Below are 25,929 nucleotides of genomic sequence, written 5' to 3'. Positions count from 1 at the left end.
TGGATCTTTGCCATAAAATATCTCAGAAGCCTTTGTGTTGTGGCTCTCAACGAATCTTCTGAGGTTGATTCATCAACCAGCCATCGCTATTGCAAAGGTCTCACTAATAAAGATTCAGTTTAAGTATAACTCTGACTTGTGTGATAAGTTTGTCTCTCCTCATTTCATAATACAGAAATTAACCACCACAAACTCTATCTAGACAAAGATAGTAATGTTGTACCCCAGACATTACAACTGCGTCATTAAGTGCGTCCCTATATCCAAGGGTACTTTCAATCCATATCAGTACAACACATGACATCTGTCCTGGGACGACGGCCCAGGAGGCTCACTAAACACTGCACAATGACAGCTATGCGAGTTACTAGGCTAAATTCAAGAATGCGTGTAAACATTCCCTCAATACAGAATAACCTCTAGTGCTGTTTATCCTAGCCATAGAGTTGGATAGAGGTCACATCTTTGCAAATGTGTCCTCTATCCAACTCTATGAGCCTAGCTTTTTGTCTGCGGCCATTTTGGCTACAGTATTACGTCGGGGCAGGACCTACTTCGGAGTGCTACACTTCAAGGACAAAAGGCATACTTCTCCCTTTCTCCCCCCTTTTCAATACAGACTAGCTTGGGGCTGGGGATGAAAAGAGGTACTGCCGGCTAAGCCCTCTAAGGTTTCTCTCTAGGGTGTAGTTAGAGACAAGACACCATCCTCTCGGTTGAGCTCCATTGAACACTAACCCTGGCTCCTTCTCATTCACTAGATCAATGGTGTCAGTTCCTTTCATTGCCCTCTCTTTAACTACGTTGTTACACTAATGGGAGGAGTGGAGAGGAGTGATGAGCTAGGATGGTGTGTGTGAGATACGGCCCAAAAACTGCACGTCTCAGCATCACCTCCTCCTGTGTGTGTGTGTGTGGTATCTATGCAAGTGAGAGTTAAATCACAGAGATGAGCAGTGCATTACATCTGACAGTTGTGTGCACGATATGGAACAAACTGCAAGTCAGCACTGCCTCCTCCTGAGCTCAGTACAGCACACACCCAGGTCTCACAGAGTGTGCGAGTGTATGAGGGTATGTACATGTCTTACAATCACTAGAATAAATTGGTGTGCTGCTGTGCTCAATTCGGGAAAGCAGTCTCTGGATGTAGCCAGGGTTACAATAGCAACCTGCACTGAAAATAGTCTAAGGAGCCTGCTTCCATACAGAGGATCTGAGCCCTAGGACCATGCCTCAGGACTACTGGCAGTCCCCTGTCGTGCTGCTGCTCCAGTTTCAACCCTGACCTAATCACCTGCTGTGCGCGCACCTCTCTCTCTTTATCTAAGAACAATCTGGCCTTAATAGCCATGTACTATCCCCACCCAGCACAGCCAGAAGAGGACAGGCCACCCATCAGAGCCTGGTTCCTCTCTAGGTTTCTTCCTAGGGAGTTTTTTCCCAGCATTGCTTGCTGTTTGGGGTTTCAGGCTGGGTTTCTATACAGCACTTTGACATCTGCTGATGTGAAAAGGGCTTGAGGCTTAAATACATTTGATTGATTTGAGAGTCAGGACATAGGGACACTGGAGACAGCGGTCATCATATGACTATTTGCGAGACCACTGAGCTCTGTCGCCATGGGAAAAAAAACATCCCGACAACTCCAACCACTGCAAATCCTGGAATACATTTTTATGAAAAGATAGTCACTCCACTCAAGGAGAGGGGGGTGGGCGAGATAGAGAGAGCACTCACAATATCAGACTCTCTATCTTATACTATGTAACTGCTATGTTAAAATAAACTCAAATCATCCCGTTGTAAACAAGTTGTCGCTTTTGATACAAGATGTACAGCAGTTACACAGTAAGAATATTTACTAGGCTATTTCGTGTCTCTTCACTTTGATTCCAGCTCAGCCCATATTGATAAAGCGTCTCAGTGGGATTTAGTATCAGGTTTGCCTTTCAGATGATAATGAACGAGGAGCTCCACCCTCTCTCTTCGCAAGTCACGGGCCGAAAGTCCCCTCCCCTTCCGAAACTCAGAAGACGCCAACACCTGCAAAAACGTGATTTGTCCAAATATCCCAAACTACTGCTGCTCGTTATCTACGCATCCCGTACAGTCCCGACAGATTCCACGGTGTCAGTTATGTTTACGTAGATCTGTCCGTCGAGAGATTAGAGGGGACCTGATCCTACGCTTTATGAAATACTGGCCCTGGCAACTGGCCGCCCATTGCTCCTCTTGGTCCACATCCCAGGTTACGTAAGACTTACCTTCTTGCTCTCGTAAAAATTGAGCAACACCACAGACCACTATCCACATAGCTAGCATTTAAAACAAAGCCAGACAGCTTGTGTCTGATTGAAAAACAACCGCTCTGCTCCAAATGCCAACGGCCTCATGAAAATTCATGACGGCAAATTCATTTATTCAGTCTGGCTCTATTATTACCGTTCCACCTAAAGGTTGCTTGGGTTGTTTTCCGTCTGAAGTTTCCCCTGGGTACAGATCTAGTTTCCCATCCCCCAATCATATACTTAACCATTAGTGGAGTGTGCTAAGCTAAGCTGACCCAATGCTAAGCTGACCCAAGATCAGCAACAACGTCTCGCGCTGGTTCAGGTTAGGCCAGTTTGTGAGATACAATTCCTATTAACCAAACCGTTCTGCGTAGTTCTAATCCCACGTAGCCACTTAAGAGGGGCGGCAGGTAGCCTAGTGGTTAGAGCGTTGGGTCAGTAACTGAAAGTCCCCGAACTGACAAGGTAAAAATCTGTCATTCTGCCTCTGAACAAGGCCGTTAACCCACTGTTCCCCGGTAGGCCGTCATTGTAAATAATAATTTGTTCTTAACTGACTTTCCTAGTTAAATAAAGGTAAAAAATAAAACCCTTTGGCATAATGAGCAGTTTGTTAAGTGGGGATGGTACGTGAGGTGTGTGTGTGTGTCAGAAAGTGTACTGGTCAGTGTGTGCGCCCCCAGGCAGGCTATGGGTTGGAGGGTAAGCAGCTCTGCCCTGGGCAGGAAATGGGGTCACCAGAGATCCAGGCTGAGGCTAGTGGAGTTTTTCCACTGAGTAAATCGTTTTTTTTGTTTGTTTTTCCATTTAACTAGGAAGTCAGTTAAGAACACATTCTTATTTACAATGATGGCCTAGGAACAGTGGGTAACGGTCTTGTTCAGGGGCAGAACGACAGATGTTTACCGTGTCAGCTCGGGGATACGATCTAGCAACCGTTCAGTTACTGGCCCAACGCTCTAACCACTAGGCTAATTGCACTGAGGTGAGATAGGCTGCATCTCATTCCTGACAAGTTTCCCTTCTCCCCTCTACAACTGCATGGAACTAGAGTTGAGGGACTGTGTTTCATTTCAGATGACCAGTTGGCAAGGAAACTAGGCAAAAGTTAAGCTATCGGTTAGGCTATATCTGTCCAATGGCAGATATGAAGCGGACATACTTCTGGAATGAAACACAACCAGGTACAAAGAGCTTTTGAGTTGATGGGGACAATGTGGGGGCGTAATGGGGACAGTGCTTCACCCCCAGGGGCCCATACAAAACTACTGTTGAGGGCCACAGTCCCTTGGTCATCACAGACGTCCATTACGACGCTCGTAAACAGCAGTGTGTGTGTGTGCGCGCGCGTGTTCAAACTGAAAAAGCCTACCTTAATCTATAGGCAATTATTGGCAAACAGGGAGCATTGCTGCTCCCACCAAACCATGCCCTTGTAATGGCATTTCATTCATGCTCCTGAGATCATCAGTAGTGCTGTGAACATAGACCCTGACCGTGTCCCCAAAAGGCTCAGAACAAAAGTAGTGCACTATGCTATGTAGGGAATAGGGTGCCATTTGTGATGCAATGCCAGAGTTAGGCTTATCTTATCAAAATGATATCGGCTGACTAATTCAAAAGTAGGCCTCTGTTTGCTCTGGGAAGGATCGCAAGTAAAATACGGCAAGTCAAACAGAGCTGAGAGCGTATTGAAGCCAAAGTCAAGTCAAAGCTTGCTAATTTCAACACTCAGCCACATACAGTAGTCCTACATTTTGAATATGCTACTTTGTCACAACGTTTAGGCCTAGAACGTTCCCTTAATGTTCTTTGAATGTTACATTGCTGCGGCTGTACAGTGCAACGTCACAGCAACACGATCGGTAATAGTTTGGCTGAGTACTATCAAGGACACCACTACTACTACTACTACACCACTGCAAGGCAGTTAAGAACAAATTCTTATTTTCAATGACGGCCTAGGAACAGTGGGTTAATCTTCTTGTTCAGGGGCACCTTGCCAGCAAGTGTTATTCAACGCTGTTGTAGCCATGCTCTGTGTCAAATGAAGGTTAGATGTATACAGCTGCAAGAGGCGCAATCTATACACTTTTTCCAAAACATTTTCCTTTGGACAGGGCCCTTCCAATAAAATGGGTCATTCCCCTGGCCAGCGTTGGTGAGTGTTTTTCAGTAATACATAACAACTTGGCTGTCCAACAATCACACACAGGCACACACATGTCACATACTGTAGCGCTCTCCCACTTTTAATGACATAGAATGACTCAATAATGGCTAAATAACTAGACCTCTGCACCGTGGGAAATTCCTGCCCTGCCGGTGAGCCGTCTGGTTAGCGTTAGCAACGTAGCGCTTTTGCTCCTTACACGCGGGTGCCAGCGGGGGGCTAGCGAGAGGCTAGTAGGGCCATTTGGGCCTAGTTTATAACAGGGGCCAGGGCTGAGGCTGTGAAGGAGATCTGTGGAAAAGGGGCTAACATGACTTCAACACATTGTCCGACGCAACTGATGGACAAGCTCCAGAGACAGACATGGCATAATGAGAGGACAGGGCACATGCACACTCACAAACACACACTGTGCCTCTTCTGACATTGATACCCTAAACATGAGAGAGATACATTTAGTTGAGCTGTCAGCAGACTGTTGTTGTATCTCGACAGGTCCACTTTGCATAAAGGGGTTCCCTCGCTATTTAAACAACATTGTCATTTTGGCAGGTTAGTCTAGTTGAGATACAAATCTATTTTTCAAGAGAAACTTAAGGGATCTTGTGGCTATTGAACAACCAGTTTGCTTCAGACGACAATGATACATCTGCTTCATCAAGATCACACGTTTCTAAATCAATAAGTAGCCTAAATGTATGTCATGGGACCCATAACACAGCAGTAAACCCCTAAACAATCAATGTAAACACCAGACCAACGGCGACTTTACAGTTTATGAAGCTCAGCCTGTTCAGACAGGAAACCAGATTATATGCATTAGCTGACATCACACCAATCATATTCTACAAACACTTTCTACCTTAATATGGTGGTATATTTAAGCTGATCAAGTTTTATTCACATTCTCTACTGCTGTTGGTTATGCGATAGTATGCGGGTGCATTTTCTTGTACCCACCCACCACCACAGCCTCCACCTGTTTGGTTCTGTGTTTCTGTCCTGTGGTGGGATTGGTACAGAGTACCTTGCTCAATGCCTGTAATTATTACGATCATAAAAAGGTGCACTATGCAAAAATCACTCCGCCATTTCCTGGTTGGAAAAATGTGAATAGTTCACCTAATTTCAGTTTATGTGACAAAACAAGCAAGTAGAGAATCACTGTACCATCTAAACCACTGTGAAATAGATTTCCCATAACCAAAAATGTTGTATTTTCCACTGGTGTACAAAACCAAAAGTAAATAGCACACAGAACATATCTACTGCGTCTTAGACTTGCTTTCAATGAGAACCACAGATCTATAACTCATATTTCTATGTGAATTGGGTAAGGGTCGCCCAAAAAAAAGTGACATATTACAGCTTAAACACGATGCACGCTCTGGCAGTGAGATACCCCCGAAGGAGCCGAGCCTAACGCAAACCCTAACGTAATTGCAATCATTTTCTAAACAAAATGGTGAAACAAATACGTGGCGTTTCCTGTCTGAAAGGTTGCATTTGAGAGAAGCACAGTTCAGTATGACGACCAAACACAGTTGCTAATGTTACATTAGGGAAGTACAGCACAGTGTGCTGAGCTCGTCAGTCGTATTATAGAATGTCCATGTGCGGTCCATTAACAACAACAAAAAGTTTCAACACCTGCAATGCTAAACAATATCAACTCAAAGCCCATGTAACCATGAGATCAATAGAATACAAGACAATGGAACAAGAAAAAGGTTAAGTGCTTACCTCATGCAAATTTAGCTCTTTGACCTTTTCCTTCTGTATAACCTGAGGGGGGAAAAAAGAGAGAGAAAAAAGCATTCAATTAGAACAGACAACATAAAACACACTTTCTCTCAAAGGAAACATCCAGAAGTGAATCCAATACTCTTTTTTTTTTTTGTATTAGAAGAATGGTGATGTGTGAATGGACAGTAGAGTTCAGTTACAGGCAGTTATGGTCCTGTGTGGTTCAGCACCAAGCCCTCACCACTCACTTAAAAGGCGTATCAACAAAATCAATGCTTCCTGCTGCTATTTCACGCACAGCATCTGGAAATGTCTTCTGACAGGAAGTAGTACAGCTACGACCGGAAGTTACTTTTTCAGCGGGCTGGCTGGCTAAAACTGGCCATACATTTGATTAAGGGCGAGTCCCCAACTTCTATTGAAACTAACCCAAAATAAACCACAATCCTTCTGTTTTTTACTCCGATGCCTTCTACAGTATGTATATTAAGGGTGTGTACTATATAATGTGTGTGTTCAGCAACAGAGGATTTGTAGGCTACAGTGACGTACTGTGAGAAAAATAAACCATGTATTTGTGTGTGTGTGTGCACGCGTGCGTAGACGACGGGCCTCTTACTTGTTTGTATGCATACAGCTCCTTGTGCGCCTGGTGCCTTAACCTGCAGGGACAACGCAGAGAAACACAGCATCTCTTCAATTAGTAAAAGGAGCCGCTACAACTCGCCAGTTGCACTCACAGTACATTCAGATACAGTGGCAAATCAACAGACCCTGAAACAGGAAGTGAGCAACTGTATAGATAGAGAGCATTCAGGGCAGAAAAGCATGGCTGATTTAACAATGTCCATTCAAATCTCCAGCACGGAAATAAAAGCAAGTCAAATTCAACTGTTTAGACAGCAGTGCTGCAGTTTTGAACTAGCCTGGTATACATTGGATTAAAAATGATTTTAGTGCTACGAAACTTTCAGGAAACTCACCCCTGTACAATATCTTGACTACGGTAGCCTGGATTCAATCTTAGCCTTCACATTTAAAAAAAAAAACTTTAGTTTTGAAGTCATAAATCAATCCAGATGAGTTGATGGAAGATAAAAGCTACGGTCATTGTAATAACCACTGAATTGAATCCAGGCCTTTCCCTATGAACTCTTTATATACACACACAGGAAATACTGTCTGTCATCATAAGTGGTTCCATTTGGCATTTTAAAAATGGCTTTTGAAAAGGATTGGATCTGCTATCTTTTACGGTCTATGAAATGGAATGGCCCGAGGTCGGGTAGGTCACCCGTTCTGCCCACAGACCCATTTGATTTCACAATGGGGGTATCCCAAATCCCCATGTGCTCTTGTCTAAAGTAGTGCACTATATTAGGGAATAGGGTGTCATTTGGGAGGAACAGTGTGATATGACACCCATCTCACAGTTGTGAACGGTGACATTTAACCCCAATGGCTTGGCTGCTTCTGGCTCTAATGACACTGTTATACACCTCACCCATTAACCTAGACCAAACCAAAACATAACCTACTTCCCACCTATCAGTACCAAACTCAATCTCACGCAAACGTCACCCGGACGACCTTATGACGACTTTGACGGAGCACTGGTCAGCAGTCGTGCTGTGGCACTGCTCCACTGCCACAACTAGGTGGGAATTCCACACCTTGACACAACTCAATTTAACGTGGGCCCCCCCGTACTGAATGGCAAATGGTCTGGTCCGAACTGGACTACTTAGACAAAATGTCCGCCAGGTCGAGAGACTAATGCATAAAAAAAAAGGTACCACAACTGACAGCTTGAGGTGGTTATAGCCTATGATACATCCCCTTTAAACCAATCATCCCTGTTACATTAGCAACTCTTCAGCACCCCTCACGTACGGTTTCTGCCAGCAGGACACGTGGTTTTATCACCATCATTTGTGTGAATGCAGCAGGGATGCTTTTCACGTGAGAGTGCCTATCTAACCAGAGCTCCTGTCTTGACTTTACCGTAGTGGCCTTCGTTACTGCTGACTAGGCTAGAAGGAGAGACAGATGAATCACTTGTGTGGGAGAAATGGGAGCTTTGCTTTACTTTTAAAAAACTTCCTTTCTTGATTTTCTTCCCTTGACCTTCACAAGCAATGATGGGTGATAGGACTGGATAGGGCTCTGATATTTCACTTTCACCTTTAAAGTCCTTCGGTCAGTGATGAAGGGGATAGAATACAAGGAAAGGAAACGACTGGGCACATTAACCTTCATCTTTAGTGGGGGAGCTAAGGCCCTTTAGAAGGGCCTGACAATGTTAACAAATGGGAGAGGAGTACTAAGGTCAACTCAAGAGAGAGGCAGTCAAGCCTAGGGAAGTCCATATTCTTAAGATAAATAACCCCTTTGAAAAGTGTTGTGAATGGAAAATGATCCCAAAATACTATGAAAACGGTGAGTATATACCACCCTGTGAACATTTTTACTATGAACAGTTAATACACGTAGTGCATTAACATTACGCTAGCTTGGATATTAAACAGACATTTATAAAACAAAATAAACTCAGTTTTAGACATTTTCCCCCCATCACCTGACGTTAGTGGTCCAAACGCCAGTGGTCGGTTTGGATTGTCATACACCAACCATTCACTTCAGCACAAATCAAAAAAGGCAACAAAAAAAAACCATGTTGAATGAAAAACAGAATGGAAAGACAGTAGTAGGAGGGATAGATATACACAGAGTTCACAAAACATTAGGAACACCGGCTCTTTCCATGACAGACTGAATCCAGGTGAAAGCTGGGATCCCTTACTGATGTCACCTGTTAAATCCACTTCAATCAGTGTAGATGAAGGGGAGGAGACAGGTTAAAGAAGGACTTTTAAGCCTTGAGACAATTGAGACATGGATTGTGTGTGTGTGTATCATTCGAAGGTGAATGGGCAAAACAAAAGATTGAAGTGCATTTGAACAGGGTATGTGCCAGGCGCACCGGGATGAGTGTGTCAAGAACTGCTGCTGGGTTTTTCCCAACAGTTTCCCATGTCTATCAAGAATGGTCCACCGCCCAAAGGACATCCAGCCAACTTAACTCCAACGCTTCCTTAAGTTGTGTCAACAAGGGCCAGCATCCCCGTGGAACGCTTGACACCTTGTAGTCCATGCCCCAACGAATTGAGGCTGTTCTGAGGGCAAAAAGGGGGTGCAACTCAATATTAGAAACGTGTTCCTAATATTTTGTGCACTCAGTGTATAAAAAAAGAACAGGGAGAAAAAGAGAAAGTGATCAAGAGACATACGTGTTGAAGATTTACCTCCGTTTACTAGTAACCTTAACCTCTCGGAGCAGAGCGAGAGGCTGAGGGATCTGTAACACACAGCGGCACAGTTCTAGGCGAGAGACTGACACCGTCTGAAAAATAGCAGCGGGTAAAGGTGCAGAGATTCCCATTGGGCAAGGGGCAGAGGTCAGGGGTCAAAGGTGAGGGGTCAGGGGCTGATTTGATGAGTGGCCCTGATAGCATGGTAGTGAGGGGGATAGATTAAAGTTTCAGTAACATTTAGTACAGGAGACCACAGAAGGGCCACGTGGTGCTTAGGGATGTGATCTTTCCATGGACTCCTACACCAAAAGAATGTAAATGACTCCTAAAACAGAACTGGGCAACATAAACACTCCTCAACGTGTGTGTACGTATGGTGTGTTCGCCAGCCACAGGCTTATTTCACGTATGTGTGTGGACTTCGGGACTGACCGAGAGGAGGGAGTCGAGTCTACCTGTGACGTTCAGCCTCATGTCAAGCTGTCCGGGCCGTGTTTGCTTGGGTCACACCGGGAAAGCGAGCATTCACACGTCCTCTCCAGAGCCCGACTGGCCTCGTTCCCCTCTCCTTTCCTGTATTTGTCCAGCTTTTAGAGGATCATCTGTGGACTGGCTGTGAGGAGTAGGGTCAAGTTGACCCAAGAAGAGCATCTATGGGTAGTTCAGCATTTTCCCCACTAATGGTTAAGGTTAGGATTGGGGGAAGCTGATCCTAGATCTGTATCTAGGGGAAACGCCACACTGGAGCCTCGGTGTGATGTGAAGGGGGCTAAAGTTCAGTGTTTCATCCATTGGTCTCTAAAGGCAATGAAACTGGGTCAAGGAAAATCAAAATGATTCTGTGTTAATATACATGGGAAGTGTAGCCTATCCAGTGAGGCCTTGTGGTTTTGTGGTTTAGGGAACCATGGGGGTCACGTGTTAGAAAGGGAGACTGCATCTTCAGAAGCCTTTCAGAGTAAAAACTGTCCCAAATGGCACCCTATACAGTGCATTACTTTTGACTAGGGCCCATAGGGCTCTGCTTGCTCAAATGTAGTGCACTATAGGGAATAGGGTGCCATTTGGGACAACGTTTTTCTATAAATTACTTGGTAATCCGACCACATTTTCCCTCACAGAATTGTATCGTGACACTGCATCAATTTCATAGTTTGTCTTGAGGAGGGAGGGGCCAAAACAACGAAACAAAAGCAGAAACACACTTACCATCTCCCCCGCCGGGTTAGGTAAAGGGCAGGGTGATTTTGGGTTGAGAGATGCGGCTTTTCACTACTTTAGAAGAGAAATGCTACAGAGTTCCAACGTCATTTGAACGTTCCATGGTTGTCCACCATGGCAACAGTGCTCAGGACTACAGTGATTGGACCAGTGGGGCTAGAGTGGCGGGCCAATAAGATCTCCGCAAGCAATATAATACAGCCAGGTCTGGGACTTCAAACGTATTGAAGGGGCCATTCTTTAAGGAGATAATACTAATTTCGTTGTCCACGGTTCAGCCATGTTGAGCGCTGGTTAACCACTCAGTGCTAAGAGCCCTATCGACCCTAGTAAAAAGTTGTGCATTATATAAGTTGTGCATTATATAGCAAATAGGATGCCAATTGGAAGCATGCATAAACTGTGCTGGATTTATACCAACATCTACTCAGACGCCCATTTCCAGCTAAGAGAAGAGAGGATGCCTAAGGACTTAACATGAGAGGCACGACACAAGCCTCTTCTAAGGTTGGGAGTTGTAGTGGTAGTGATTATGCAGCTAAGCAGTTTTTAATAGATGTTTCTATAAAATGTTTCAGCAGGGGAGAACAAGTCTGGATATTATTTTTCTGGTGGGATTTTTATTCCAGTTCAGATGATCAAGTCTCCAAACTGTGCTGTTGAATCTTTTTTTATAAGCCTTTATAAGCCTTTATAAGCCTTTTTTTTTATTTGAGAAGAACATGATAAAACACAACAAAAGGAAATTAAAAACAACCCAGATTGAATATAGACCCAATATGCCAATGTTTCATTAAATCGAGACCACCAAGAAAGGAGTTTTTTTTAGGCCTTAATGACAGCAAATATGATTGACCTGTCTTGGATAACATGCATTTACTTTTGGCTAATAATTGGACTCGCTTCAGTTACTTAAGCCATTTCATTAAGTGTAAGACAGACCTGGCGCTATTCTGTCCATCTGGGCTCTCAACTACTTTAAAAACACTGCTGCAGTTAATTAGTGCATTACATCTCGTTGGTTGGTTGTAAAGCCTTGGTAGCTTTGTTTGGAGCCGCAAAAGGTTAGGCTAGGTCATAGTTTGAGTTCAAAACCCTGTAGCCTGAACACATTAGGTAACAGAGCTTACACTTCAGACAAATCCAGCCTTATTTGCTGTGGACACAAGTATTTTTTTTTTTTATATGCAGCTGATGGACTACCAGATTGCCTGGTACCCCCGCTGAGTGTTGCATGCTGGGAGCCTGAAAATGCACAAATTCTAGTCTCATCATCACATCTGATGATCGCAGGCTGGCAACACAGTTTAGCAACTCCTATATTATGAGCACCTTTGCTCGTGTTAAAGCAGCCTAAATGTTGGCTAACCCTCTGTGTTTCTGCCTGTGCGCAAAGCAGCTCAGGTCTTCAAAGTCAACTAGTGTGAATGATGAACAGCCTGTTCTGTGTCCCAAATGACTCCCAATCCCCTATACAGTGGGGCAAAAAAGTATTTAGTCAGTTGAGTTTTTACCAAAAAGTTATATTTTGGTTTCATCTGACCATATGACATTCTCCCAATCTTCTTCTGGATCATCCAAATGCTCTCTAGCAAAACTTCAGACGGGCCTGGACATGTACTGGCTTAAGCAGGGGGACACGTCTGGTACTGTAGGATTTGAGTCCCTGGCGGTGTGTTACTGATGGTAGGCTTTGTTACTTTGGTCCCAGCTCTCTGCAGGTCATTCACTAGGTCCCCCCCCGTGTGGTTCTGGGATTTTTGCTCAACGTTCTTGTGATCATTTTGACCCCACGGGGGGAGATCTTGCGTGGAGCCCCAGATCGAGGGAGATTATCAGTGGTCTTGTATGTCTTCCATTTCCTAATAATTGCTCCCACAGTTGATTTCTTCAAACCAAGCTGCTTACCTATTGCAGATTCAGTCTTCCCAGCCTGGTGCAGGTCTACAATTTTGTTTCTGGTGTCCTTTGACAGCTCGTTGGTCTTGGCCATAGTGGAGTTTGGAGTGTGACTGTTTGAGGTTGTGGACATGTGTCTTTTATACAGATAACAAGTTCAAACAGGTGCCATTAATACAGGTAACGAGTGGAGGACAGAGGAGCCTCTTAAAGAAGAAGTTACAGGTCTGTGAGAGCCAGAAATCTTGCTTGTTTGTAGGTGACCAAATACTTATTTTCCACCATAATTTGCAAATAAATTCATTAAAAATCCAATTTTTTTCTCATTTTGTCTGTCATAGTTGAAGTGTACCTATGATGAAAATTACAGGCCTCTCTCATCTTTTTAAGTGGGAGAACTTGCGCAATTGGTGGATGACAATACTTTTTTGCCCCACTGTATGGTGTGCTATTTTTGACCAGTGCCGATAGGGCTTTGGTCAAAAGTAGTGAACTATATAGGGAATAGGGTGCCATTTGGGACACGTAGTCACTGACATGGTGGAGAGAGGGATGAAAGAAGTGTCCTTCTCTCCCAAGCTGTACCACCTGTCTGTGTTCCTCTCCTCTCTTATGCTGTTTATCCCTCTGTTCTCACGTTATATTGGCTTAAAGCTGTATTAAAAACATCACCCTCTTTCATAGGGGAAATATGTTGAGAGAGAAACATGCACTGCTTGGACTGAAAGACACAAATAGTCCCTCTAGTACACCGAGGTCTTGTAAAACAGCACGGCTAGGCTACTTGTGTTTGGGAGAAAGCCGTGTTCATAGGCAGCCTGGACAAAAGTATTGCACTATGTAGGGAATAGGGTGCCATTTGGGACGCACAGTGTTGTTGTAAACAGAGCAGACCATCACATGGTGGGACATACCATCCTGGGAGTTGAAATGGGGGGCTTGAGTACGACGCTCGAATGGCATCCAACATAAGACCGGAGCCAATGTACTGGCAGAGTAATGACACCCGAGCAAGGCCTTTTTAGAAATGTGTATGACTGAATTCACTCGCAGTCTGGGTGTATTTAACATCTAACCTATTGGTGTGGGTATATCAATAACCAATGAGGTTACAGTGAAAATGCTGCATCTCATATGGGAAAAACAAAGTAATTTTTTGACCACTGGGATTGAGATTAAAAACACTGGTAACTCAAAATTGGATATGGCAAGTAATTCTCGAGGAAATAGATTCAGCCTACATCAATCAGCTTTTAAGAATCTGTGGTTTATTACACTTAGTGTGCTAGCATTTTAAAAAATGGCCACCGTAAACATTGGAGTGAGGCTCTGTTGATGTCAAATATGGGGTCACAAACAAATGTCATAACCCAGAATCTACACTGTCTGGCACCGGTGCAAGGAAACCTAAAAACAAATCTAGATTTTCAAAGGAGACTATAGAAACTAGCCTATGTCAACTAGGAGGTAGCAGTGTGGATCATACCTTATCAAGTAGCAACAGAAGAGAAGGCTGAGAATGAAGACAAAGATGGCGGTCCCAAACACCACAATGTAGATGTTGAGAGGAAGGTTCTGAAACCCGATATTAGGCATCCTGAAACTGTAGTGCTGGAAATCGGAGCTCATGGATATCCTGCAACGAGAGAGAGATGAATTAGGGGATGTGATAAAGTGATAGATTGACCACAGGACTGTATGTGACTATTGGGCTGAGAGTACTGGACAATTTCTCATAGCCAGCAGAAATCTTAGAGCGTTGGACTAGCAGCCGAAAGGTTGCAAGTTCAAATCCCCGAGCTGACAAGGTACAAATCTGTCGTTCTGCCCCTGAACAGGCAGTTAACCCACTGTTCCTAGGCCGTCATTGAAAATAAGAATTTGTTCTTAACTGACTTGCCTAGTTAAATAAAAGGTAAAAAAAAAAAAAAAAAATAAGGCTTCCAGCCTGCCACATGATGACAATAGGTAGGGTGAATTGAAGAGAACAGGCCACCGTGATCATATACATTTGTTAGTTGCGTAATATCTGAGGTAGGCCTATTCCAGATCTTGCACATCACTGCGGCACCTTCAGCATTCGAATGCTTGTAAAATGGATTGAGCAATATTCGTCTTTATTAGTACAGTGACAATGTAATTTCCTAGGTTGTTGTTAACAAATGCGCTGTTGAAAATGGTGTTTTACCTACCGGAGACAACTCTCATCTGGCTATACCTGCTGATCGGGGCTTACATTAGATTTTATTGTTCAAGATCACCACCATAATAGCACTGCAGGTTGAAGTGGGATGAGAAGAGAAGCTCACGCTGTAAAAATCTCCAAAATGGTCAAAACCACTCGATCTTAAAAGGTGCAACACCATTTCCTGGTTGCTAAAATTCGATTAGTTCACCTAATTTCAGTTGATGTAACAATACAAAAGTGTAGAGCAGGGGTATTTGTCTCTAATCCTACGAGGTCCGGAGCCTGCTGGTTTTCTGTTCTACCTGATAAATAATTGCACCCACCTAGTGTCCCAGGTCAAATAAAGTTTAAATAATAAATAAATTCAATTCTGGACCTCGAAGCTAGATCCACTGCAATTTTTCACTGTTCCCCTCTAAATCAGGACCTGATTTAAACTAGGCAAGTCAGTTAAGAACAAATTCTTATTTACAATGACTGCCTACCCCGGCCAAACCCTCCCCTAACCCGGACAACGCTGAGCCAATTGTGCGCCGCCCTATGGGGCTACCAATCATGGCCGGCTGTGATACAGCCTGGGATCGAACCTGGGTCTGTAGCGACGCCTCTAGCACAGCGATGCAGTGCCTTAGACCGCTGCGCCAGACAAAAGAGATTTCACAGCGATTTGGATGGTACAATGATTTTCTACACCCCTTACACTCTTAGGGACAGAGTGACGCCAGTGCCATAGACCGCTGCGCCACTTGGTCCATAAGAGTTTGAGGGGTGTAGAGAATCATTGTACCATCTAAAATCGCTGTAAAATATATTTTCAGTAACCAAAAATATTGTATTTTCAGTGGTTTGAAGCTAGTGTACAAATTCGAAAGTAAAAGACACAGAAGAACATAAACACGGAAAGCATCAAAAACAGCGCACATACTGCTTCTTAGACATGCTTTCCATGCGAATGACAGTGTATAAACGTGAGTTATAGATCTATCTATACACAAAAGTATGTGGACACCCTTTCAAATTAGTGGACACCTTATTTCAGCCACACCCATTGCTGACAGGTGTATAAAATCGAGCAGTAGAATGGCCTTACTGAAGAGCTCAGTGACTTTCAACAGGAGACCGTCACCTTTCCAACAAGTCAGTTCGTCAAATTTCTGACCTGGTCAACTGTACGTGCTGTTATTGTGAAGTGGAGCAACAACGACTCAGCTGCAAAGTGGTAGGCCACACAAGCTCACAGAAAAGGACCGGCGAGTGCTGAAGTCGTCTGTCCTTGGTTATAACACGCACTACCGAGTTCCAAACTGCCTCTGGAAGCAATGTCAGAACAAGAACTGTTCGTCGGGGGCTTCATGAAATGAGTCTCCATAGCAGGGCAGCCACACACAAGCCTAAGATCACCATGCACAGTGCCAAGCGTCGGCGGGAGTGGTGTAAAGCTCGCCGCCATTGGGAGCAGTGGAAAAGCGTTCTCTGGAATGATGAATCACGCTTCACCATCTGGCAGTCTGCAGGGATGCAAACTGGCGAGGGCCCAAAAAAGGTGTCACTTTATTTTGTTGCACCGAAACATGCAAAAAATCCCTTCTATGGGGAAATGCAGGTTTTAACTAATTAAACAACAAAGAATTGTGTGTGTGTAAAATAAAAAGTGCTTAATGTGAACCTAACTCACAGCTAAAAAATGTAAAGCAAGCAATCCAATGTTATTTGTTGCCTAGACTTTACTGCAATTGACCCAAGTCTTGAAAAAAACAAAAACAATACACTAATATTGCAGTTAGCCAAGGCAGCCTTTATAATAGAACGCTTGTGACCACACACACATCTAAATATTGCACTTGGGAAAAAACATCATTTTTACACACACACATTTTTTTTTTTTTGCTTTTCTTAACTCCTGTTCTAATCATTTGAGATTTACTATGCAATCTGATACGTCAAATCAGTTTTCTTGATCTTCTGATCTTGTGTGAAGATAATGTTCTATACACTGATCTTTACAGGAAGCCTACTGATCGTAACAGTTTGTTGAGGGCTGATAGTTGTCACCCACTTCCCTTGAAAAATAGTTTGCCCTACAGCCAATTCTGTCGAATCAAAAGAATTTGCAAAAAACAATCAGATTTCAACAGAAATATATCTGAGACAAAAAGATCAGGGGCTACAAAAATGATCAGATTAATATTGCCATTGAGAAAATTAAAAACATGACCTTTTTCAGGGTCAGTCTCGGAAAAAGACGCATTCTTGTGTTCTAACTACCCGCTATTCAAAGCGTTCTGAACAATTAAGGGAATTGGCACATTCTAAAATCCGATGATAGTCTTGGTAATGGGTTTTCGAACCTTTCCTTGGTCGTATTCTCGCGGGGCAGAAATCTCAGAGACCAATTGGTACACTGATTTACCACCCCAAGATATTCCTGAACAACGTCTATTTGCGCCCCTACTGGATGGAAACTACAAATGTAATGGCTGTGCTCAATGCAATGGCACTTATAAATGTAGATCCTTCAAACACCCACAAACAGGGAAATCGATCCCAATCAAAGGTGTTATTACGTGCTCCACTAAGGCAGTCATTTATCTTATAACTTGTCCTTGTGGTAAAGATGATGTGGGTAAAACAAAGCGTGAATTAAAAGTACGTATCTCAGAGCATCGTAGCACCCATTAGGTGTAAAAACGTTACTTACCCAGTTGCGACCCACTTCCTGGAGGCAGGCCACTCGATTTCGTCTCTGCGTTATATTGGCATCGAACATGTCACCCTCCCTAGGAGAGGTGGTGACCTTGATAATTTATTGTTAAAACGAGAGGCTGCCTGGATCTTTAACTTAAAGACCCTTGCTGCCTTCGGTCTCAACGTAGACTTTGATCTGAAGCCATTCTTGTGATTATTGGGACTTTGCCATTGCAATTGTTTGTAAGCTTGTGTAGTCGAAAATTTATTTATGATCATATGCTATCCATTTGTTGTTTGTATGCTGTTCTTTGTATGCCATTTTAATATTTGATAATTAACCAATGATTAGGGCACTCTTGGCCATGATTAGACACTTTTGACACTACATAAACGAGTCATCCCGCAGTGTTTGTGATTATAACCTGATGAAGACAGCTTGGCTGTCGAAACGTTGCTATACTGTTAAGAGTGTGCGGCTCTCTTTTATTTTAAAGGGTTGGGTGGTATACCATAGTTACCGTATCCCGGGAATTTAGAAAAATCCTCTGTATGGATTTTCCAATACATTAAAAATATATATATATATAAATCTGAATATTTGTCCATTTTAAATAAATACCTGCAGTCAACCTGTGCACTAGAAAATAGACAAAGCAGATCACGTTCATCAGTTCGCCTGTTAGATCATTTTTCATTATGAAGCTTACCGGTACTAGTTTCCCAAAACAGCTGTTTTAAGCCAGTCAAGTGTGTTTGTTTACAAAGATGCACAACAAGCAAAACGGGAGCTTCTTGAGGTGAGTCACTCCTGCGGCGCAACTGAAGTGAGGTGAACAAGTTACACTTGTATGAAATTCAAAACTGATATATTTTATAACTATTAAGTTAACTATCTAAGATGTGCCAAATGAACTCATTCCAGCTGGGTTTTTCTAAATGGCCAACGTTAGCTTGCAAGATCAAGCTTCTTGGTGACAGCAACAGAGACAATCCCCTCCTAGATGAAGATCCCTGCGGTCTAATATTTGTTTTGTGTGTGCTGCAAACTGTGTTTAGAGATACTTGCATTACTTTATGAGATGTCTTAGTAGAAAATGTTTGCATGCGCTCGTTAGCAGTTACCTAGCATCCCCTATGGGGATTCCTTAGTACATGTTAGCATCCTGGTAAATACATTTTACATTTGGAAAAAAACTGCACCCCTTGTGTGCACTACCGGTAATAATGTATATCCTGGGATGGCACAGGCACAGTAAGAAGGTAGGAAACTGGATAGAGCCCAACTCTACACACACACACACACACACACACACACACACAGAGAGTTTACAGTTACTCCTCCCTATACAGCCAAGCCAACAGACATAATAAACCATAAACCCTGTCTTCCGCACACACTGTCTACGTCCAGAGGACACACTCATTAACCCACACACACACACACACACTCACCCACGTGGTGCCTTCATAGTGTTGAGCGGAACCCAATCTTTAAATCTATAACTCTGAGAACGGCAGCGCTGGGAAGAGGCTCAGCCTTTGTTCATTTTCCTTTTCCCCTCGTCACACACACTGCGACCACGAATGGTAGTAATAACACCATCACAATTTAACACCCTCAGTCTCCCTAGCTTAGCCGCTAGGCTGGTATGCGGTCATAAACACTGCTGCCCTCTCAGTTGGGCTCAAATCTGCCCCCCTGCTCTGCTAGTATGCCGTGGCCCCACGCCAACCTCACAACCTTTCTATCAAAACGAGACCACGACTGGAAAGCCTGGTTATCGCCACTTAGCTGGACTCCCAAACACACTGGTTCCACATGGCCCTTTGACATACACATCCCAGAAGCAAACACACAAACTCTGGGGTAAAATTAAACCCAAAGTTCAGACCAGGGCCTAAAATTAACTTTTTGGTCCAGCAGCCACCGTGGCAGGTCTAATTTACTTGAAACTAAAGTCTACTGAAGTGAGACTCTGTCCTTGTTTTTCTTGGCTATTTACCTTGTTTTGTTCACAAGCTAGGTTGTTTTTCAATGTTTGAGTTGAGTTTCAACTGTTAGGGAAGAGAAGGCAAATGGCGCCGGAAGAAAATGGCAGCAGTTTAACGGGCGCCTAACCAAATGTGCTATTATGTGTGTTTTTTTTCTCGTGTTATTTGCAACTGATTTTGTACATAATGTTTCTGCCACTGTATCTTACGGCAAAAAAAGAGCTTCTGAATGGTTGCAAGATCGGTTCCCCCGAGCTGACAAGGTCGAAATCTGTCGCTCATCCCCTGAACAAGGCAGTTAACCCACTGTTCCTAGGCCGTCATTGAAAATAAGAATGTGTTATTAACTGACTTGCCTAGTTAAATAAAATTAAAATTAAAACGGCAAAACAGCGCCCCAAAAAAACTATTTCCGATTGTTATGAAAACGTGAAAATCGGCCCTTATTAAATCGGCCATTCCAATTAATCGGTCGACCTCTAGTCCAAACACACGAAGACAGTCGTGAAGAGGGAACGACAAAGCCTATTCCCCTTCAGGAAACTAAAAAGATTTGGCATGAGTCCTCAGATCCTCAAAAGGTTCTACAGCTGCAACATCGAGAGCATCATCTCAGCCTATTGCAGAGAGTCTGAGCACTGATTGAGGGATTGTGCGTTCCTGGTGTAACTCGGGCAGTTGTTCTTGCCATCCTGTACCGGTCTCTCAGGTGTGATGTTCGGATGTACCGATCCTGTGCAGGTGTTGTTACAAGTGGTCTGCCACTGCGAGAACGATCAGCTGTCCGTCCCCTCTCCCTGCAGCGCTGTCTTAGGCGTCTCACAGTACGGACATTGCAATTTATTGCTCTGGCCACATCTGCAGTCCCCCTTGCAGCATGCCTAAGGCACGTTCACGCAGATGAGCAGGGACCCTGGGCATCTTTCTTTTGGTGTTTTTCAGAGTCAGTAGAAAGGCCCCTTTAGTGTCCTAAGTTTCCATAACTATGACCTTAATTGCCTAATCTTTTAGTGTCTTAATGACCATTCCACAGGTGCATGTTCATTAATTATTTATGGTTCATTGAACAAGCATGGGAAACAGTGTTTAAACCCTTTAAAATTAAGATCTGTGAAGTTATTTGGATTTTTTCTAATTTTCTTTGAAAGACAGGGTCCTGAAAAAGGGACGTTTCTTTTTTTGCTGAGTTCATATATTTAGTCCAGATGGATAACAATTAGCTCCACTATTGCCTTGTTTGGAATGGGCTTGGCTTGGCTCACCCTAAGACTAGTTCTGCTGTGGCTCTAGCTGGATCCGGCAGTGGAACTCTCTCCCTCCGAACAATGTTGAGAAACACACACACACACACACACGAGCCTGCGCAAGCTTGCTGAGACAAAGGCTGTTTCTGTCCGGACTGGCAGAGCCACGCGTCATTATGCAACACCCACCGTGTAAACGTTGTTGGGTGGGTGCCAATGCCATGGCAGGCAAGCAGCACTCAGATATGATCACTAATTTCTTTATGAAGGGTCTGTTATAACTTCTGACTGAGGTAGACTAGAAGGTGTGTGTGGAGGAGCAGTTTTTTTTTTACGACTGGTGCCCCGGGTAGCATACTCTGATTTTTTTCAGAGTTTTATGGATTGACCATTAGGCGATTTGCGGTCATTAAAGCTTAGCCGATCTGTTTTTTTTTTTACACTGACTAACAGGCTAGCAACAAGAGGACTTGGATACAAAAGACCATTTCAGTCCCTGACCAACTGTCCTCGGCCCCTGACTATCATCACAAAATGGTGGACTTCTTACCACTACATTCCCCAAAATCTAGCCTATTACAGTTAGGCATGATTTATGATTGATGTTAAGTTGATTAAAAAGCTACGTTTTCACCACGTGTGGTGACACACAGAGGACATACAGGACACGGCTTTGATTCAATTGATGTAAGATCTGGAGGTTCAGGTCTTGGCCTACAGTGGCAAGAAAAAGTATGTGAACCCTTTGGAATTAACTGGATTTCTGCATAAATTGACAATAGACAAACTGTGCTTACACTAATAACACAAAATTATTGTATTTTTCTTGTCTATATTGAATACATCATTTAAACATTCACAGTGTAGGTTGGAAAAATTATGTGAACCCCTAGGCTAATGACTTCTCCAAAAGCTAATTGGAGTCAGGAGTCAGCTAACCTGGAGTCCAATCAATGAGAAGAGATTTGGCAATGTTGGTTAGAGCTGCCTTGCCCTATAAAAAAAACCTCACAAAATATTAGTTTGCTATTCACGAGAAGCATCGCCTGATGTGAGCCATGCCTCGAACAAAACAGATCTCAGAAGACTTAAGATTAAGAATTGTTGACTTGCATAAAGCTGGAAAGGGTTAGAAAAGTATCTCTAAAAACCTTGATGTTCATCAGTCCACGGTAAGACAAATTGTCTATAAAATGGAGAAAGTTCAGCACTGTTGCTACTCTCCCTATGAGTGGCCGTCCTGCAAAGATGAAGATGCAAAAGATGCAAGAGCAGAATGCTCAATGAGGTTCAGAAGAATCCTGGAGTGTCAGCTAAAGACTTACAGAAATCTGAGGAACATGCTACCATCTCTCTTGACGAGTCTACATACGTAAAACACTAAACAAGAATGGTGTTCATGGGAGAACACCACGGAAGTCACTGCTGTCCAAAAAAACATTGCTGCACGTCTGAAGTTTGCAAAAGTGCACCTGGATGTTCCACAGCGCTACTGGCAAAATATTCTGTGGACAGATGTATGGAATTGTTTGGAAGGAACACACAAAAAAAAGGCACAGCACACCAACATCAAAATCTCATCCCAACTGTAAAGTATGGTGGAGGGAGCATCATGGTTTGGGGCCGCTTTGCTGCCTCAGGGCCTGGACAGCTTGCTATCAATGACGGAAAAATGAATTCCCAAGTTTATCAAGACATTTTTCAGGAGAATGTTAGGCTATCTGTCCGCCAACAGAAGTTGGGTGATGCAACAGCACAACGACCCAAAACACAGAAGTAAATCAACAACAGTGTTCTGACCTCAACCCGATTGCGATGCTGTGGCATGATTTCAAGAGAGCAGTTCACACCAGACATCCCAAGAATATTGCTGAACTGAAACAGTTTTGTAAAGAGGAATGGTCCAAAATTCCTCCTGACCGTTGTACAGGTCTGATCCGCAACTACAGAAAACGTTTGGTTGAAGTTATTGCTCCCAAAGGAGGGTCAACCAGTTATTAAATCCAAGGGTTCACATACTTTTCCCACCCTGCACTGTGAATGTTTACACGGTGTGTTCAATAAAGACATGAAAACGTATAATTGTTTGTTATTCATTTAAGCCGACTGTGTTTGTCTGTTGTTGTGACCTAGATGATAATCGGATCAAATTTTATGACCAATTTATGCAGAAATCCAGGTATTTCTAAAGGGTTCACATACTCTTTCTTGCTACTGTAAATGTCAATGTAGCAGCTAAGTAGCCTAGTGGCTGTTCAAGTAGGGTGGGACGGGGTAAGGAGGGGGTTGGGGAACGGGGCAGGGAAGAGCGGATTTTAAAGGTCTCTCTTGGGGATCTCGTCCAGAGTGATTTATAGAATCCCTCCCAGAACCCCTTCCTCCCCTCGTTGTGTCGCAGGCGGCTCTTGACCATCATCCCCCTGCTAATGGACAGTATCAGGATTCGCTTAGCTAGATGGTCCCGGGTACACCCCGTCGGCCCGGTAACCCTACCCCGCCGCGGTAAACAACCCGACGTCGTCACAAAGGCGCGTTTCAGGTGTCACTCAGGGCTGTATGTTGTCCTGCTATTGAATGGAGCAAAGAAATGAGAAGAAAATACTCAGACTATTGGCAGTCCTAATTCATCCCTTTTAAATTCTGACACCGACTACCCTCTAAAAAGACTTTTTCTTCTTTCATCACTGGGAGCTCTCCGTCTCTAAGCACATCCTTACAGGAGGTCGAAGAAGCCCAGGAAGTGGAGATACTGGTCCAGAGCCTGTGCCTCTCAGCACTGACAGCGACGGTCATTCACTGAAGGAGCAAACAGACAGAGAGACATCTACTATCAAATGGGCACTGACAGCTAGGGAGACTACGGCCTACAGCCAGTTACTCTGTGGGCCTGGAACACACAAATGCCTACAAATAAACACACACTCACTCCAGGGATCAACGGACCTCACAACGTGGACCTTTATTCACATTTCCCTTGTTTGTACTGAATCAGGCCACTTTGAGAGGGGAAAAATCCAAAGTACACTTAATTTGCCTCACACGGTGCCAGAACAAAGCCAATTGAACTGACAGTCAGAGACAGAGGACTATTGACTGTATAAATTACAGAATCTACCGCTGACACACCACTGCCCTCAAAAGGAAAGCACCTAAATGTCATCAGATCTCATCACAGAAAAGTACCTAAAATATCCTACAAAAAGGACCTGAAAATTCCCTAGCTACTTCTTCTCCTTTACTCAACACTCCATCCACCTCAGACTGGTTCCAATCCAAAATCTATCAGAGCATCTAAAAACCCCTCCCATCTAGCCTATCCTCCCTTCAAACTGGAAGGCCCTCTCAGCCAGGACAATACACAACAAACCCACAGCTCATAGTCGACTGGAGACAGGCTTGAGGAGGAGAGGGAAATGGGATTGTGCTTACAGACTAGCCTATATCTGCTCAATATAGGCCGTATATTCTCGCTAACTATGCCAAGGCCAGTTCAGCCAAAAGCATTTTAATGGGAGGAACAAAGGCTTTGCCCTCTCATAGTTCTATGAGGTAACGGGTCCATCCTTACAGTAGTAGTTCGCATTTCAACATGTCGGTCGTGCCTCTCTCAGAGGAGACTTATACAAGGCTCACCGAGGATGATAAAGCCTTAAAAATAGACCGAGAGAGAACACGACGCACTCTGCAATGTGAGAAGCGGAGAACTGATAGCCAACTCGTTTTGAGAGAGTGTGATTTAAGGTGAGACAACGACAAGGCAAAAAAGGCTTTTGGTTGTTGGCTCTTTGTTTCAAAGGCTAACCTTTGAGAAGCTATGTAGCCTAAGCGCTTTGTGAGGTTAGATAAGGTGAGGGCTCTCTCTATTTGGCAAGGCTCTTAACATTTGTAAAGAATAAATAATAGACAGATATTTTTTAGTCTTTAAGGCTTGCAGTGTCTTTCAGGTTTCATTCCATATTGAATTATTTATTTAGACTAAACTAATTTGCTGACATTTCCACGAAAACCAGCAGCCACATTTCGACGATAGGCCCTCTGATGTAGGTTGTAGTTAAGCAGAGACGTGTTTTGAAAGATTCCTCAAGTGGAGGTCTCAAATGACACAACCAACACCCTCTTCCCACAAGCCCCAGAACAGCTCGAAGTTCTTCCACAGGGCTTTTCTTACAGTAATTTACTCTTCTAGACCTTCTTCTACTCCCCTGCTCCAGCTTGTCCTGGGTGTCCTCAGGAGGTTACAGCAATGGAGATTCCTGCTGGACAGTGAAAGTGAAACCAGTTCTGGTTTGAAGATAAATTCTTTGCCCTCTGTGTAATCCCATCGTACATTGATTTCAATAAGCCCTCCAACGTGGCTTGAGCGAAGTCTTTGACCACGTTTCATACGGAAATTGGACATTTGGCAATTATAAGGTATGGGGTTACTGAACCGATTTGTTTCAACAAAATAGTCCAAACGAATGCTCAAACAATTTAAATGTATTTGGTTAAGCACCATAAAACCACAGTATGCGATTCAGAAGTGTTGTATAGGAAGACATGCCTTGTGTTTGCACACACACACACACACACACACTCTCTGGAGTGCCTCTCAGCCATTGCCCAGCAGCCACCAACCAGCTGCCAATCCACAAGACTGTTCACAAATCATCTTAAGGGGAAATAGATGGGCCAAAACACTTAAACAACACCTAGCCTAGCTAATGCCAAAACATACAGTAGCCAAAGCATAGTTAATGCCAAACTGGCTTTCAATAAAAACTAGCCTGCTTTATTGATTACAATTTAGTCTAGTCAGACAACACTGAAAGATGTGACCAATCTCAAAGCCTTGACCTGAACAAAAGTTTGACTACACAAATACACATGCAAAAGAGGGTGCATTTCTTATGCCACAGACTCAACCATGAAGTCCCAGTCAGACATGTATTGGCTGCAGAGAAACAAGATCTTTAATTACACCAGCACTGAGGGAAGGCCGTTTCTCTAGTTAAAGTGGTGTTTCTCAAACACGTCCTTGGGTGCATTGACAGTTTCCCACATTTGATCTATTCCACCGCTTGCACACCTGGTTAAGGGCTCGATGATGATGGCTTGTTGACAAGCTGAATCAGGTGTGTTCGTACTGGAATATATTAAATATGTGGATCGCCTGAGGTTCCCAGGACGA

The 25,929-nt window shown here is 43.6% G+C and overlaps 1 protein-coding gene across 2 annotated transcripts in view; it reads right to left on the bottom strand.

Moving 5' to 3' along the window:
* Positions 1-25,929, bottom strand: part of LOC112231719 (RING finger protein 24) — a 53,782-nt gene that overhangs the window by 10,812 nt on the left and 17,041 nt on the right. Inside the window, exons 1-4 of one of the 2 annotated variants that reach the window (XM_024398447.2) lie at positions 18,976-19,138; positions 14,134-14,283; positions 6,833-6,875; positions 6,211-6,252 (exon numbers count right to left, since the gene is read on the bottom strand). In XM_024398447.2, the coding sequence (XP_024254215.1) occupies positions 6,211-6,252; positions 6,833-6,875; positions 14,134-14,283; positions 18,976-18,992 (252 nt within the window). In that variant the 5' untranslated portion in view covers positions 18,993-19,138. Of the gene's footprint in view, positions 1-6,210; positions 6,253-6,832; positions 6,876-14,133; positions 14,284-18,975; positions 19,139-25,929 lie in introns of those variants that run through there. The other variant, XM_024398448.2, reaches the window with a different exon arrangement.

Source organism: Oncorhynchus tshawytscha, linkage group LG34 (genome assembly GCF_018296145.1).
Source record: "Oncorhynchus tshawytscha isolate Ot180627B linkage group LG34, Otsh_v2.0, whole genome shotgun sequence".
Classification (NCBI taxonomy): Eukaryota; Metazoa; Chordata; class Actinopteri; order Salmoniformes; family Salmonidae; genus Oncorhynchus; species Oncorhynchus tshawytscha.
This window is presented reverse-complemented; position numbering and strand designations above follow the sequence as displayed.